This window comes from Babylonia areolata, chromosome 18, assembly GCF_041734735.1.
Source record: "Babylonia areolata isolate BAREFJ2019XMU chromosome 18, ASM4173473v1, whole genome shotgun sequence".
NCBI lineage: Eukaryota > Metazoa > Mollusca > Gastropoda > Neogastropoda > Buccinidae > Babylonia > Babylonia areolata.
The window spans coordinates 34,841,003-34,858,488 of record NC_134893.1 but is presented as its reverse complement, the minus strand read 5'-3'; the positions used below and the strand labels follow the sequence as shown (position 1 = coordinate 34,858,488).

The window sequence follows — 17,486 nt, the reverse complement described above, 5'->3', positions numbered from 1 at the left end:
TGTGTCATATTCAGTCGTGTCTGACTATGACCTTCAGAACAGCAGAGGAGGCAACTGCTGTCCCGACTATCTGGGCCAGAATTTGATTATAGTGGAGTGTGTCTTGCCCAAGTTACATCCCCACGAGTGTGTCTTGCCCAAGTTACATCCCCACTCTCTCAGCCAAGAGGGTTTTTAGGACAGTTGGCGTTGGGATGGTTCCCAAACATACAGTATTACGCCTGACCAAAACAATGATTTTTTTCCAATGTAACTCATCAGAATAGGCAGAATGTCTCCATTACAACTGAGCAAAGTCTTTATTACAAAAGAGAAAAAATAAGAAGTCTCTGATATAACTAATCAGAATCATAATTAAAAATATATATATATAAAATAAGTCTCCATTACAACACCAGGGGTGTAACTGCCCCCTACCTTTGAGGGAGGTGGCTGTTGCTGCTGTTGCTGTTTCGGTCTGGGTGCTGCTGCAGCAGGCTGGGGGGAGCCCCCTGCCCCTCCTGGCCCCCCTGCCCCCAGGCCTTCCTCACCTGCATCACCACACCACAGCACAAAGTCACATCATACCACAAAAGCTTGACTCTTCATTTGCAAACATATCATGTGACGCAGCAAGTGAAAACCTGGCTAAACATGGAATTCATAATTTTTGACATTCATGTACTTTCTGAAAGTTTAAAAATCAGAGATTAACATATAAAAAACAGAACTGATCTATCACAGTTGGGTTTTTTTAATAGTATTTTCAACTTTAGTGTACCCAAAAAGAACAAATGGAGAAATCAGCTCATGAAAAAAATGACTTTTGCCAAGTTTTCGTGTCTGGACAGTCATAGAACCTTTGGGTGTCTGGCAGCTGTACTCTACTTGCAAAGTAGACAGGCACGACTGGTCCTCATACATTCCCTAAATCTTTCACAGGCTCGTTCCAAGCACCACACCCCAGTAAACCGCTTGAGGTGGTAATGTTTACACTGTATAACTGGGCTAACAAGCTTCTTTCAAAGTCAACAGCCTGAGCAGAAGGACTTCTGAGAGTTCAATGGCCATGTGTCCAGTGCCAGGGCAATCCACCAAGTTACGAGGGGGCTAGGGGGCCTGGGAGGGTTCTGTGGCTAATGTCCTGGAATGGGTTGGGCGCCACCAGGTCATTCTGCCCAAGACTTGCCATGTCCATGATGTGGTATGGACATAGTTCCCGCTCAACAGGACTCGCAAAGACTGTCTTGCAAGGGTCAGTGGAAGCCACAGACAAGAGAAACTGGTGAAGAAAATATCCAAGAACAGACAGGTATGAACCTGGCAGAATCCTGGAGTGGTGGAGGACAGAGACAGGTGGAGCAGAGCAGTGGCGTGTCTTCACCGATGCATCAACAACAACAGCATGATGTCAAGAGATGGGTAACAGGTAACAGGTAATATGTACAGCTGTTTCTTAAATTATCGTTATACGCATCCCTTATATATATGTACATTAACTTCTTCTTCTGCGTACGTGGGCTGCAACTCCCACGTTCACTCGTATGCACACGAGCGGGCTTTTACGTGTATGACCGTTTTAACCCCGCCATGTAGGCAGCCATACTCCGTTTTCGGGGGTATGTACAATAACAAAAAAGAAAACAGGTAATATGTACAGCTGTTTTTTAAAAATAAATTCTATACGCATCCCTTATAGATATATGTACATTAACAAAAAAGAAAAAGTAATATGTACAGCTGTTTTAAAAAAAAATTCTATACGCATCCCTTATATATATGTACATTAACAAAAAAGAAAACAGGTAAATTCCATATCCATCCTTTATACATCTGTGCATTAACAAAAAAGTAAATTCCATATGCATCCTTTATACATCTGTGCATTAAGAAAAAACGAAAACTATCTTCATGAGAGGGACACTGGTGCCCGATACTCCCAATGTCGGTCGCTGTTCATTCCTGCATACAGGCCGGCAAAAACACTCCCTAACTGTCCCCGAACAGTGACAGACACACGTCCCTCACCTTCACCCAGACTGAGCGCCGACAGCTGCGTGTCCAGCAGGCTGGAGGGCATGAACTCCGCCTGGCGCCGTGAGGGGTCACGCTCTGCCGGCACTGTGTCCGGCGTGATGCTCATGGCGGGGGCGCCAAACACCGCCTGCCACTCCTGTGTGAACTCGTCCTCCCCTGTGGACGGGGCGTTGAGGATTTCGTTCAGAAGGGAGAGGTCATCCTTTTCGGCGTCATCCTGCTCCTGAGTGCCCGTCAGCAGGTCTTTGTTTCCTGAAACCATTCAGTTGTGTTGTGTTGTGTTCACATGTATTAGTATTGTATTCGTGCTGTATTGCATTGCATTACATTGCACTGCATTGCACTGTACTGTACTGTACTGTACTGTACTGTATCGTATCAAATCATATTGTATTGAACTGTAGTGCACTGTACTGTACTGCATTGTGTTGTGTTGAGTTGTGTTGTGTTGTGTTTTGTGAGTGTGTGTGGGTGGAGGTGGGGGTGATGAGGAGTATTGATGGGGAGGCAGGGAGCGGGGAACGAAATGTAAAATGCTTTGAGCAGTATTTCTGGAGAAATGCGCTATATAAATGTCCATTATTATTATCATTATCATTACTGTATTGTACTATTCTGAACTGTATTGTATTGTACTGTGTTGTGTTGTGTCGTCTTGTGTTGTGTTGTGTTGTGTTGTATTGAACTGTATTGTACTGTACTGTATTGTATTGTACTGTACACCATTGTATTGTATTATACTGTACTGTACTGTACTGTACTGTACTGTACTGTATTGTATTGTATTGTATTGTATTAGACTTTGTCACCACAGTTTTCCCTGTCTGAAATTGGGGCTGCTCTCTACCGGAAGAGCTGATCGATACAGTGCAGTGCATCCCTTTTTTCTTTCAGCCTAAAAGCGTGTATGTTTTTCCCATCACAGTGGATTTTTCTGCAGAATTTTGCCAGGGAAAACCCTTTTGTTGCCATGGTTTCAAAGCACATGCTACACACGCGACCTCAGTTTATCATCTCATCTGAATGACTAGCATCCAGACCACCATGCAAGGTCTCGAGGAGGAGAATGAAATACTGGCGGAGGTGGGATTCAGATTCTCAGTGTGCTGCGCTCATATTCTCTCCCTTCCCAAGTGGACGCGTTACCATCAGGTCACCATTCCACTCATGTGCAGTTACTGAACACATTGTTTCCTTCTGCGTTTGTGGACTGCACTTCCAAAGTCGACTCATTTCCATAAGCAGGTTTCTACGAGTGTGATCGATTTTACCCTGCCATGTTGACAGCCATACCCTTTTTAAGGGGTGAGTGTGTAGGTTCATAGGACTGTGGTGGAGTGGTTAATGCAGCAATTTAAGTTTTTATTTTCAGGTATACTATTTGAACCCAATTTAAAAAAACAAAAAAACAAATGGCACTGTACTGGTTTAAAGACCCTTTTTTTTGGGGGGGGGGGGGGGAAGCGTTTCCAGAACAGTTTGGATTACAACAGAGCACTTGGCTGTATTCTTCATCTATTCACTAAAAGATGCAATTTGACAATGTCTTTTGCAGACACCATTCCCCTCCACCTCGTTGTAATGTTGGTTCCTTTTCCGTGAAATAGGCACATTCTGATCTAATCAATCAGACACTGAGCATCCATCTTTCAAAAATCAAATTATCAATATATTCTGACTGTTCTTTCTAGACAATGAGACTTTGAGTGATGAGAACTGATCAATGACACATGTCAACAACCAAGGGCACGAAAGCACAGACCTGCAGGCTTTTTTTAAATCTCTTTTTTTTTCTTTTAATCAGCCAAACTTTTAGATGCGTGCGTGCAATACATGCGTGTGTGCATGCATGCATATGTGTATGAGAGAGCGTGTGAGTGCGCAGACCTGCGGGCTGTTTGCTCTGGTCGTCGGCAGCCTGGGCCTTGACAGACCCCATCAGTTTCTCCGCCTTCTCCAGCTCCTCCTCAAGCTCCTTCATCGCATCTTCGTCGTCGTGGAAGTCCATGAATGGGCCAAAGTCACCCCCGCCTTGATTCTGGCCCACTGGCAAAGAGAGAAATGAATTAACTCTTTTCTATTTTGTTTTACAAAACAGACAAACATTTAATTCTGGCCCACTGGTGTATATCATTGTTTGTACAAAATAAATGAACATTTAACATAAAACTATTATTCAAAAGCAAAAAAAAAAATCTTACAAAGTACTAGAAAACTCGTCGACCTGTTTTATACCAACATACCAGATAATTTAGTCCATAGTCCAACAGGTAATTGGCTTTAACTTCTCAAATTCGCTAAAGCAAAGTGTCTCCAATCCAAACAATGAAAAAGAAAATAATTAATATCAAGAAAAGCACAGAGCTTTGGCATTTTGTTGTTTACGTTTTATAACAAGCCTGTGACTCCACAAATCAATGTCCATGAGGATTAATTATTTTGGATTTGATCTGATAAAAAGTGATTTGATAACACTTACCCTCTGATGACTTAACACTCTGTTCCTCATTGTCTCCATTGGCAGTGGCTTTGTCTTTGTCCTCCCCATCGTCCAGGGCTAACAACCTGCACACACACACACACACACACACACACACTCCATGTTAAACCATCAGCATTGTTCTGCGCTCTGGAGGACACAGAGTTACAAAGTACATAAGAATAATGAACAATAATGCACCTTCGTGCTACATCACACACAGCACTACAGCTCTTTGTACTGTATTGAGTATTGTGTTACCCTTCGTCACAACAGATTTCTCTGTGTGAAATTGGGGCTGCTCTCCCCTGGGAGAGAGCGTGACTACAGTGCAGCACCACCCTTTATTTTACTTCTTTTTTTTCCCCTGTCTGCAGTGTTCGTTATCCTGTCAAACTGGATATTTTTCTTCCGATTTTTGCCATGGACAACCCTTTTGTTGTCATGGGTTCGTTTATGTTCTCTAAGTGCATGATACACAAGGCATCTGAATGACAATATTAAACAGCAAAAACTGGCATTCCTAGGTTTACAGCAAAAACTGGCATTCCCAGGTTTTTCAAACACACACTATATGGAATAGAATCAACATCACTACTATACACAGTATACACGTAACAGCATAATAGAGTCAGTCAGGTGTAAAGATAGCAAATACAATGGTTTACATAAGCAATTTTTGTATTCATGACCACATACAAGCCAATCTCACTTTCCTGACCAACAATTTTTTGTTTCTTTGAACTTCCTTTACACAAATAATTACAGCTAAACACAAGCAGATTTGAAATACCTGAAAATTTGGCTAAACACATACCACTGTATTTATTTTAAAGCTACCTTGAACAGGTAACCTTTCTCAATGTTAACTTTTTTTTCATGTGATGGTATATAAACTATACACAGACAAACCTCAGTGATTTTCAATAAACTTAAAATGCAGCAGATACTACTGTATTCATATTATCATATTAATGATACCATGAACTGGTAACCTTTCTTAACATAACTGTTTTTATATGCTGGCATATTCAACACACACACACACACACACACACACACACACAAGGAACCATACCCAAGAATACTGAAACAATTCATCATTTGATTCTTCCATGAACTTGAAGCCATTGTATATAATTATGTGGCTCTTATGCTGTAAAACACATTCACATTATTTTATCACATCTTTTCAGCCACTCCATTCCCTTTCCAAAAGCGCTTCTTTCTTTCTCACACCCAAAGCTGACCACAGAATCAAATCAGTTTCAGTGGACATGTGGCACGTGCACATTCAAGGTGCAGTACCCAGCAGGATTTCCTTACCACCCCTACCCCTAATTTCCTCAGGCCAATCTAACAATAGTAACATTCACTGGGTCGTGTGTGTTCCTCTTAATGAACTGGAAACATGTCTTCTGTGCAACACACTCTCATGCTGACAACACATGTGTCCTGTCATGATGGCACACCCAACAAACTGTCCCTGGTTTGGACACTTCAGGGGAAAAGAAAAAGGAGACGGTTGCAGATTAACTGGTGTGTGTGTGTGTGTGTGTGCGTGTGCGTGTGTGTGTGTGTGTGCATGCATGCATGCAAGTGTGTGTATGTGTGTTCATGTACAGATAGCAGTTACAAAGCACTCTCATCATCACATTCATATAATTATAGTAAGCTCTGGTTATCATTCTGAACACTGTCATATGTGTGCTGGACATGTTCATGTTTCCTTAACATACAGTGACATGGATTATGGAATACTGAACGTGTATACATCTGTAACAGGATCCATAAATTATGGGATGTTTAAAACGTGAATACATATCTGCAACAAACAGCATCTTCCTAACACTACACTGGAAGCATATTCTTCTTACAGGGTGTCTTTCTTCCCATGTCAATGACTAAAAACAAAACAGATTAGCAAAAAGTTGTTTTCTTTCAAGTCAAAATCATGTGCTGAAGAAGATTATGAACTGAGAAGCAAAGTGATGTTATGTGATGCAAAATAATCTTAAAACATTATCAGGGTTGTTTCTTTTCTAAATGAATAAAACATGCACAAATGTATACACATGCATGAGCATAAGCACATCACCACACCAGAATACCCATGCATAAAGTTCAAATGTGTTTAAAATAACACACACACACACACACACACACACACACACACATGTAAGTTTAATGACTCTCCCATCAAGCCATCAGCCAACATTGCCCCACTCTTCCTTTTCTTCTGACATATTCAAACAACAGGTGTGTGCCATGTTCCATCCACCCCCATACCTCTCTCTTTTGACCAAAGTCTAGAGAAGGCACTCTAAGCCTGATCAGCATGTTGTGTTTATGCAACGATCATGCATCTGCACCTGTTTTGTTTTGTTTTCGGGTGTGTTTTTTTTGTTGTTGTTTTGTTTTTTGTTGTTGTTTTTTAATTTGTTTTTTGTTTGTTTGTTTGTTTTGTTTTGTTTTTCTTCTGTTTTTTTAAACAGCAGAAGCGGTTTAGTTTAAATGGATCAGTGCACATGCAATGACACCTCCTCGAAACTGAAAATTGAAATGTTTGATTCATTCCATCAGCTGCTGATTTCATTTTTCTCTCTGGGAATCAACACTACAGCTATTTCAACATTCAAATAACCCTAGTTCACTGGACTCATGACAGATTCATAAAAAAAAAATTCATGTGCAAAAGTTAGGATGCAATATAAGATGACTAAAAACAAATAAAACTGATACTTAAGAAAGCAATGCAAACTGTTGCAATACATTTGACTTCAGAATCTGTATGTGGGTGTGTGAATGAGTGTATGTGTACACATGTGTGTATGCTGTCTGTCAGTTGTGCGTGAAACCAGAATTTTAAAAATAAATGTATAAGCAGATGTGGTTCAACCTATATGGATCAGTCTGCACACTTTGACGCCTCCTTGAAACTGAGGAAGAGAAGTACAAACCAAAATGAAACTGTTTCCTTTAAAACTACATGGTTTTCTTTCTGACACAAGCAAACTTAAATTCATCTGCAAACTATTGCTGATGTTCAAAAACACAGCGAATGGCCTTCACATCAGCTAACAGCTTGTGATATTTTTGCAGTGGGGCTAGTTGGCCTTTGGGAGCCATCCCAACGTCTACTGTCCTAAAACCCTCTTGGCCAAGCGAGTGAGGATGTAACATGGGCAAGCCACTCTCCACTATAATCAAATTCTAGCCCAGATAGTTGAGACAGCAGTTGCCTCCTTTGCTCATCTGATGGTTATAGTCGGACACAACTGACTATCACACATCTATGCATGAAGAAATGGAAGATATTAAATTCAACCACAAGAAAAACTTAGTAACAAATCTATATACACATTCTATTCTCCTGGACTTGTCCAACTGAAACAGAAAAAGGCCACGAAGCATAGTTGATTCCTAGTGAGGGAAAAAGTTTTTAAATTATCTTTTTTAATCACAAATTCAGTGAAGTTATGTGCAATGCACAGTTATAATATATAAAAAAAAGATTTCCCGAATATAAATAAAAAAGGACTTTGGTTTTTCTGTTTTCTTTCACCAACTGGATTGGGAGTATATGAGCCTAAAGGAGAACAGCCAGAAAATGTCAACTCTTTCTCTGCTTTTTAAGGAAAAAATATATGTATGGGAAAAAAAAGTCAATAGAAACTTTGTTTAAAAGTATGTGCTCACTGCAGGAATCTGCATGCAAGAACAACTGAAAATAAGACTGATTAAAAAATGAAAAGAAATGTGAATGAAAAAATGTATTAAAAGAATTAAAAAAAATAAAAACAACAATAACAACAAATGTAAATAACAACTGCTTGAATTTTTTGTAAAAGAGAACCTCTGCTTACAAGTTTGACCAGCAGTGGCAAAACATACCTCATACATTTATCACAACAATCGAGATCAATCAAATCGGGCTCAATATTTGTCTTCGTTCTGAAAGCCAGTCCAAAAACAGAAAAGAAAGGACGTTCAATATGCAGCAGAAAAAAAAAAAAGCACTGGCTCAACACACACTAGAAACAAGAAGATACTATGAGTGGCAACCTGATAGACGACAGGCTGTAAAATGTTCTATAAAAATCAAAAAGAAAAGAAACTAAAAAGAAACACACCAAACTTTCCACAACTTATGTGATATTGACTTCACTATTAGCCGACATCTTCAACAGTCAAAACTCTTCAAAAATAATCTCAACAGGCACAACAATCTTACATATTACCGGCAGAACTTGTAATGATATTAAAATACTCTTCAATGTCTGAAACTTCAGATTTCCAAGCATCATCATGCATTAATCATTAGAAGACATAAGCAAAATGGTTGGGGGGGGCGGGGGGGGGCGACAAAACCAGGAGGAATTCTGTCTAAAGAGTGAGGACATGTTGTTGTTGTCTGACTGAGAGGATTCCTGCTTTGATGTACAGTGTGTACGGGGGCCTTACAGTCAGGGCATGCTGAATGTCACCTCAAGCGGTACACAAGCTCAACTCTGTGCTGTATAGTTCATCACCATCAGCCATCAATACTGTATTCTTTGCTACTGTTCAATTTCCATTCCCCTATTACCTTATAGCCAATCATAGTTTTCTTTTTCATTAATTAAAAACAATGGCGGGAAGTTAACCTAAAGGGCCTTATCTTTTTTGGAATAACATTCTCATTTTCCATCATGCTCACATGGAAAAAAAATTACACAGCCATGTAAAGTATAGATCAGTATATGAATACCAAAATGCCTATCAAAACATGTCCATCTAAACAACCATTTTTTTGTTTTCTTTATATAAATATGATAATAAGTAAATTCTATTCACTGCAAATGGAATGCATTTGACAATGAATCATAATAATTCTATATTTCATAGCACTCCTAGCAATGATAAAATAATACACAAAAAATGATATGGACATTACCACATTAAATGAATAAAATTTAAAAAGTCACACATACGTACACACACACAAAAAGATGTCTCACACACACACACACACATACAATTTCACATAGAGCAACTGTCCACAATCGCCAGTATGTGCGATGGGACATTAAACAACATTCTTTCTCCTCCCACACACAGCAAATAATTTCAGTCACAAACTCCCATCCACCCCCAATCCAACTGTTCTGACAACAAAACAAGTTTGACATGGCAGTGCATCACTCAGTACTACTATTACAAAGTGAATTCATTACTTACTTCAACATAACCACATAGATGTACAGGTCTGCACGGAAATGTCAAAGAAAATGAAAAGGGGTGCGAGAGAAATTGACAGAGAAGATGGCATGAGAAAGAAGAAGAGAGACTGGTTAACAGAGCTTGAATGGGAGGGAGATGAAGAGAGAGACTGAGAGGGAAGGAAAATGATTATCAGAAAAACAAACAAAACCGAAAGAGATGGGAGAGGAAGGGCAAAATCACTAAACGACAAAACAATCAGAAAGAAACCAAGAGGAAGGAGATTTTCATCAGAGAAAGAAACAAACAGATTAAACAGCTGTGTTAAAAAATTGAGGACAATGGATCAATGAGTCATTTCAAACATGTTTTGGAAAAAGACACATCTTTGTACATAAAGTGTGCTCTGGTAAAACACACAGTTGTATAAAGTTTGGAACACAGCCAAACAGTTATGTTACTCAGACCTGTTCATGTTGCAAATATGTACGAATCAGTCACATTTCTTTGATGCTGTTACAAACAAGACTCACACACACAAGCATGCAGACAAACAGTGCCTATATACACCTTAATGCAACCAATGCTTGGTCATACAATAATTATCCCACAGTAATATCTCATGAACCCAAGATAATATATTTCTTAAATAAAAGGGTGCACTGTGTTTTTCACAGACTCGCTGTGCGTAGTTGAAGCTTGATGCAGTGTGACTTAAAGCAGAACAGCTGTGCACATTTCTTAAAACATAACAAAAGGCATATCACTGCAGAAAATAAAATGACGATAACATAAGACCCAGAAACATAAACAACAAGAGGCAATGCCTTCATGGCTCATGTGTGATTCCTGCTGCACAACAACCACCAAAAATACTGATGGTGTGTGTCCATCGAGATGATGACCATCGTTGTCATCCAGCTGGGGGATGGGGGGAGGGTGGTGGTGGAAGGGGGATGGGGTGAGTATTTCCAGAGAAAATGAATTTGTTAAAGTTTACTATGAACACACACACAGATACACAAACACAGACAACCGAAACACCAGGTCATTACACAGACTCAATTGGCATGTATTGATGTAAACACACACATGAGCCAAAAATTCTGTTCAACTCAAGCAAAACAAGGCGGCGAGAACTGAAATAGCTGAAGAAGGAAACTCAAGGAACAAAAAAAAGACAGCTCTCCCAGATCCCAGAGATACAGGTTGGTGGACAGCTTGGACAGAGTACACAGCAGATGCAGGTGATACCTATCAGTCTCAGACTCATGGTATTCATTAGTGTAACGCTTTTTCAGCTGCCTCCCTGCAAAGTCCTTGCACTCCTGTGGCTCTTCCTTCTCACCATCGCAATCAAGCAGCTCATCATCACTAAACAATTCCCTGTCACAAGGTCAGTGATAGCGTTACATCAGGAAATCAGGGCAAGAATGATGAAAATACAACAACACTGTTACTAAACATAGTATCACTTTGCAGACATGTGTTCACATCTACACACAAAAGCACACACACAAACACATACACAACACACACATACCAACACGCACACACACACACACACACACACACACACACACACACACACACACACACTCATAAAACAACTTTAAATGGAAAAATGTTAAATGGAAGAACAAGAATAAAAGCTACACTAACAAATCCACTGCAATTATACAATAACAAAAAATCAAAAATCAAAAAACATTAAAAAAAGATACAAAATGAGAAAGAAGAAACACCAACCTCTCTAAGTAACCAATAAACAAACCCCAAAAAATGATAATAAGAAAAAAGAAAAAGAAGAAAAAAAAGTCAATCTCAAACCACTAAACACAACACATTATAATTTTTTTTTTTTAAACCTGTCTCATTTTCAAAGTTTGAAATGCTGACACAAGGCAGTTCCCAATTTAACTAACTGCTGGAGTCCAGTTTCTTAACACTTTTATAGTTTTTATGTATGAAACAGCACATTATTTCAAACAACTGCTCTTATAACACAAAGCATGGAAACGTGTTGCTGATTCTGCCAAAAGAGAAACATAGATCCACTGGAAAATGTTTGCATGCTTTTGTCACCCACAACAGTATTTTCTGGCCAAATCTTCAGCCGACACATCTGTTATTGGGCATGTACTAAAAGAGAAGAACAAGCTCGCAGAGTCAAGGTTCTGATGCATTATAAATTCTGTCTATATTGACAGTGGCCGTCTTCGGTAGCTATTTCCTTAAAAGATTGAACTCATTTATTTTTTTCAAATATGCTCTTTTATTAATAAATGCAAACTTGAATAATTATATAATGTGCCAAATGCATTCATTTTCCAAACGCACTTTGTACATCCACAAAGACTGTATAGAAACCGACTTCAAGATAATAAGTAGTGCAATCACAAATTTTGAGGGTTTTTTTTTAATTAAAAGAGGGAAACATGCTTACAAGATAAAATGTTTTTTCAAACCAAAAATTTAGAATTCAACGCTTGCACACACATGAAGTATAAAATAATGGAAAGCAAGTCTGGAAAGCAATGAATGCAACAACACAAACACGCCTATCTACAGATATCACAAACACGCCTATCTACAAATATCACAACACATAAAGATCTCCGTCAATCTACAACAGCCAACTGAATCACACCACAAACTCAACAAGAACAAAGAGATGTGTGACAAACAGATATACAATGAAATTTCACAACAGTTCTTGGTATTGGTGACTGAACTATCAAATGTCTGTCAACAAAGAAACATTACCATTTGGGTTTTCATGGTATGTGTATGTAATTGATATGGATACACAGGTGCAAAAACATATACCTGTATACATGGCAATGTGACTCACAGATCCCCTTTGACACACGTAAAGGAATCTTTTCTGAAATCATTAACTGTATACAATGAACATACTGATCTTCACAATATATACCAATAAACCTGGCCGAACCACAAACTTAACAATTTCAAAAAAGGTAATGTCTCATATTTCTTTTTATGTGTCAAGCAGATCTGCTTATCTCCTTGACTATCTTTCTCCATGTAATCTATCTTCTTGTGAAGGAGACAATCATCTTAATTACCACTGGATTTTTTTTTTTTTTTTTTTTTTCCATTTCTGCTCCACAACAGGTCAGTAATTATAAAACAAAACCCTGACTCCACCATGTCACCAATATTTAAGAACAGTCATGGAGGTGAGAATGACTTTTTGAAACAGCTGAATTCTGTTATCCTGACTTCACTGTATCACCAATACCTAAGAACAGTTGTTTAGGTGAGAATGACTCCTTGAAACAGCATTATTCCATGATGCACTTACGAATCAGAGGCTGGACCTGTGTCCTTTTCAAGTTCAGCTCTGCTGTTGGTTTCCTCCGCCAGCTTCCTGCTTGTGTCAGTCAGTTCCTGAAACCACAAGACTCCTGCTTTTACCACTACCAGTGTTTAAACCCTGCTTAATCTAAGCAATCTATTCAGGCAGACCTAGTTTTCATAACAGCTCTCCAATATGGCAGACAGTGTGCCATAAGTGATACATATCTACGTCACACACTGCTCTCTACACAGACAAATGTATGTGTAATTAAACCTAGTTTTTGTAAAAGTTCTACAATATGGCAGACAGGGAGACATAAGTGATACATATCTAAACTCACACACCTCTCTACACAGGCAGTATTAGTATCACTATCAGTAACTCCAGGAGGCGTCACTGTGTTCTGACAAATCCATATACGCTAAACCACATCTGCAAAGCTGATGCTGCTGGTTGCCTGACCAGCAGCATAACCCAACGCACAGGCATACCTTAATCATTGTAGACAGTACTGTAAGTGACATGTATTTATACCCAAACACCACACTCAGTGCAGGCATAGTAGACAGTACTGTAAGTGACATGTATTTATACCCAAACACCGCACTCAGTGCAAGCATATCTTCATCATTGTAAGACAGTACTTTAAGTGACATGTATTTATACCCAAACACCGCACTCAGTGCAGACATATTTTCATCATTGTAAGACAGTACTGTAAGTGAAATGTATTTATACCCAAACACCGCTCTCAGTGCAGGCATACCTTCAGCATGGTAGACAGGGTGCTGTAAGTGATACATATCTAAACTCACATACTACTCTGTACACCAACGCGCCTTCAGCATGCTAGACATAATGCCATGAATGACATGTATTTAAACTCACACGCTGCTCTGTACACAGGTATACCTTAACCCTCTTGTGCCTACACCTATCCACAATTACTTTTGTCTGAAAACATACAAGGGAGTTAACTCTGTAATTTCATTATGTTTTAATTTAATTTTGATTAGAAAACATGCAAACCCTTGAAAGTCTCAGCTACAGCTTGCTACCACAGGCATACCTTCAGCATATTGAACTCATAGTACTGGTAGCCCTTGAAGCTCTCGGCGACGGCGGACATGGTGCGCGAGGTCTTCTCCCAGAAGTGGAGCAGGGTGGACTGGTAGTTGGCCAGCACGTGGGAGAACATGTTGCAGCGGCTGGCAGCCAGCAGGTCCACCTTCTGCATCACGTCCAGCTTCAGCTTGTCGAACCGCTGCTTCGTCTTCCGCACCTGGGCCTGCACCTGTGGACACAGCACAGCCTCATCAACACTGTTAAGAGGCCAGGTAACCAACTCCTTGACTGCTGAGCCTTGGCAGTGAAATGAAATGAAATCAGTTTGATATGCACTTGAACTGCATTTAGTACTATCTGTGTACTTTTCATTCATTCTACTGAGCAAAGGTAATGCAAAGTTTAAGTCCAAACTGAAATTGTGTTTCTTAATATTCACATTATTTTACAAAGAGAGAGAGTGTGTGTGCGTGTGTGTGTGCATGTGTGTGTGGAGGGTAAGGGGGCTATGCTAAGGCATATGAACAGTCCAAACTATCGGTAATGGCATCTTTTGTGAAAAACCATGACTCTCAAACAAGGAGGCAAGATTCCACTGGCTCTTACTGCAGCCCTGTGAGCTAGTTGGACTTTGGGGACCATTCCAGCACTGACAGTCCTAAAATGCTCTTGGGGATGTAACTTGGGTAAGACACTCTCCACTGTAATCAAATTCTAGCCCAGATAGTCAGGACAGCAGCTGTCTCCTCTACTGTTCTGATGGTCATAGAAATACTTTACTGTCACACATACATCATACTAAGAGTAAGTGTCTATTATTCTCATGGTCATAGAAATACTTTACTGTCACACATACATCATACTAAGGTAAGTGTCTATTGTTCTCATCGTTATAGAAATACTTTACTGTCATACATACATCATACTAAGAGTAAGTGTCTATTGTTCTCATGGTCATAGAAATACTTTACTGTTCTGATGGTCACAGAAATACTTTACTATCATACACAAATTACATTAAGAGTAGGTGGTTCCCAAAAAGAACACAGCATGTTCTCCATACCTTTCTGAACTTCTCCAGCTGCTTGTAGGTGTCTGGGTCCAGCTCCTCAGACACATTCTTCATCCACAGGAGGGCGCCCCTGTACTCTGTGCGGGCACCCTCCATGCGATTGATGGTCACCAGAGTGTCAGATATCGCACGGTAACGGAACGTCTCCACCTCTTGGTACAGCCGCACCAGTGGAACACGCAGCGCCAGTCTACACAGAGAACAGAAAGGTATGGTTCAGGTCACTTTCTTTGTGAACTGAAAATAGGATCAGACATGTCAGATGTGGCAGACACACAGTGCCAGTCTACACAAAGAACAAAAAGGAAAGGTTCAAGTCACTTTCTCTGTGAACTGAAATAGGATCAGACATGTCAGATGTGGCAGACACACAGTGCCAGTCTACACAAAGAACAAAAAGGAAAGGTTCAAGTCACTTTCTCTGTGAACTGAAATAGGATCAGACATGTCAGAAACAGCAGACACACAGGGCCAATCTACACCAACAACAGAGAGGAAAGGTTCGGTCACTTTGTTCATGATTTATAACAAACCAAAAACAAAAAAAGGACTGGACATATCACAAGTAGCAGCAATGGTAGCAATATCAAATGGAAACAATATAGTGGATACTGCACTTCAAACTGTCTACACTATCGCTCTCTTCCTCACACATGACACACACACATACTCACAGTCACACACACACACACACACACACAAACACATTAACTAACTCACACACACAACACATATTCAAGCGCACACATACACCTTCACATACACACATTCACAGTCACACACTACACTCATTCAAACACACACACACACTCACAAAGACCATACAAATTCACACACATTCACATGCACATGCACATGCACACACACACACACAAACCTTTGCTGTGCAGAAAAACTTTGTGATTTGCCAACCGCAGCCATCATCTTCCCTGCGCGGGTCTTGTCATGGCTGCAGTGTGACTTCAGGAAGCGGCCTGTTGCATTTTCTTCCTGAGCCACAGCTGCAACACACCATCAGTCACAATGTGAACCAACAATATACCATCAATTCACCAGTCTGAACCAGCAACAACCCAATGATCATCAATCACAATCTGAACCTGCACACCATCAATCAACAATCACATTCTGATTCTGAACCAACAACACATCATCAATCAGAACCAAGAACACCCTATCAGTGTCAATCATCGATCACAATCTGAACCAACACACCGTCAAGAAGTCTTTCATTATTGGGACAGACGAAATCAAGGTGGCGGCTTTTGTCATCAAATTTGTACAGATATCAGGAACTGCCTCTAGGTTTCTTTCAAAAGGTGTTGACTGTATACCACTGTAAATCAGAGCGGAGCTTATAAAAGCCAGACAAGTAATGTACAATGCTGTTTCTCTTGATTCACTGATAAGCATGGAAGTCATGTCCAGTTGGATGCTTTTTTTTTTTCATGTGGAAAAGCGCATTTACATGTTTCCACTTAGTTCTCACACCCCTGTATATAAGAAAAAAGAGGGGAAAAAGGCTAAAAAGCCTTTGTTCATATTTGCCACTCTTCTCTGGCAGTGGAGGGGTTAACCAGATCTCAAACAGCAGGACATTTCCACACTGACAAGGAGACTGAGGGGAAAGGATAACTAGAGAACAGATAAGCTGGGACAGACACTAACTAGAAAAAAACCCATTAAAGGCACTGAACTGAAAAAAAAAAGTTACAGACCAAGAGACAGAAAACAGTAGAACACTGATAAAGACTGACAGCTGCTCGAAAAAGAACACTGAGACTGACGAGAGGTATGTGTACTCTTACAATCAGATCACACACACACACACACAGATTCTATTTTATTTAATACATAGCTATGTCAATGTCATTTTGTCTCTCAAACTAAACTCTATTAAAACAAACACACACACACACACACGCACACATGCACACACACACACACACACACAATAAGACAACAACTGAATAAATTACTATGCCATTTTGTCTGTCAGTCTAACATATCAAAAAACAAAACAATACAAAAATTGTATAAATCAGGCATAGTGAATCATCTAATGAGCAAAACTACAACTGATGATCTTCGGTTTTGCACAGACTGGTTTATTTCATTTTTACATCAATGAGATAAAGAAGTGCACAAAAAATACATATGAAAAGACAGATAAAATAGTCAAAAGCAGATCAATTTCATAACAAAAAACACTCACCACACAATCTGTCCTGGTATCTTTCAATCACTCTCAGCAGTGACATACTTGACTGCTGAATCGCTTTAAATACCTGAAACATCAAACACTTTCTTCTACTCACCTGTACAGT

General features: G+C 39.7%; 1 protein-coding gene across 3 annotated transcripts in view; it reads right to left on the bottom strand.

Moving 5' to 3' along the window:
• LOC143292706 (islet cell autoantigen 1-like) overlaps positions 1 to 17,486 on the bottom strand; it is a 34,429-nt gene that overhangs the window by 9,695 nt on the left and 7,248 nt on the right. For 2 of the 3 annotated variants that reach the window (XM_076603220.1, XM_076603221.1), the window contains exons 4-13: positions 17,375 to 17,447; positions 16,037 to 16,160; positions 15,151 to 15,349; positions 14,092 to 14,316; positions 13,026 to 13,111; positions 10,952 to 11,083; positions 4,496 to 4,581; positions 3,904 to 4,062; positions 2,008 to 2,268; positions 418 to 530 (exon numbers count right to left, since the gene is read on the bottom strand). In XM_076603220.1, coding sequence (XP_076459335.1) covers positions 418 to 530; positions 2,008 to 2,268; positions 3,904 to 4,062; positions 4,496 to 4,581; positions 10,952 to 11,083; positions 13,026 to 13,111; positions 14,092 to 14,316; positions 15,151 to 15,349; positions 16,037 to 16,160; positions 17,375 to 17,447 — 1,458 coding nt within the window. The remainder of the gene's footprint in view (positions 1 to 417; positions 531 to 2,007; positions 2,269 to 3,903; positions 4,063 to 4,495; positions 4,582 to 10,951; positions 11,084 to 13,025; positions 13,112 to 14,091; positions 14,317 to 15,150; positions 15,350 to 16,036; positions 16,161 to 17,374; positions 17,448 to 17,486) is intronic. The other variant, XM_076603222.1, reaches the window with a different exon arrangement.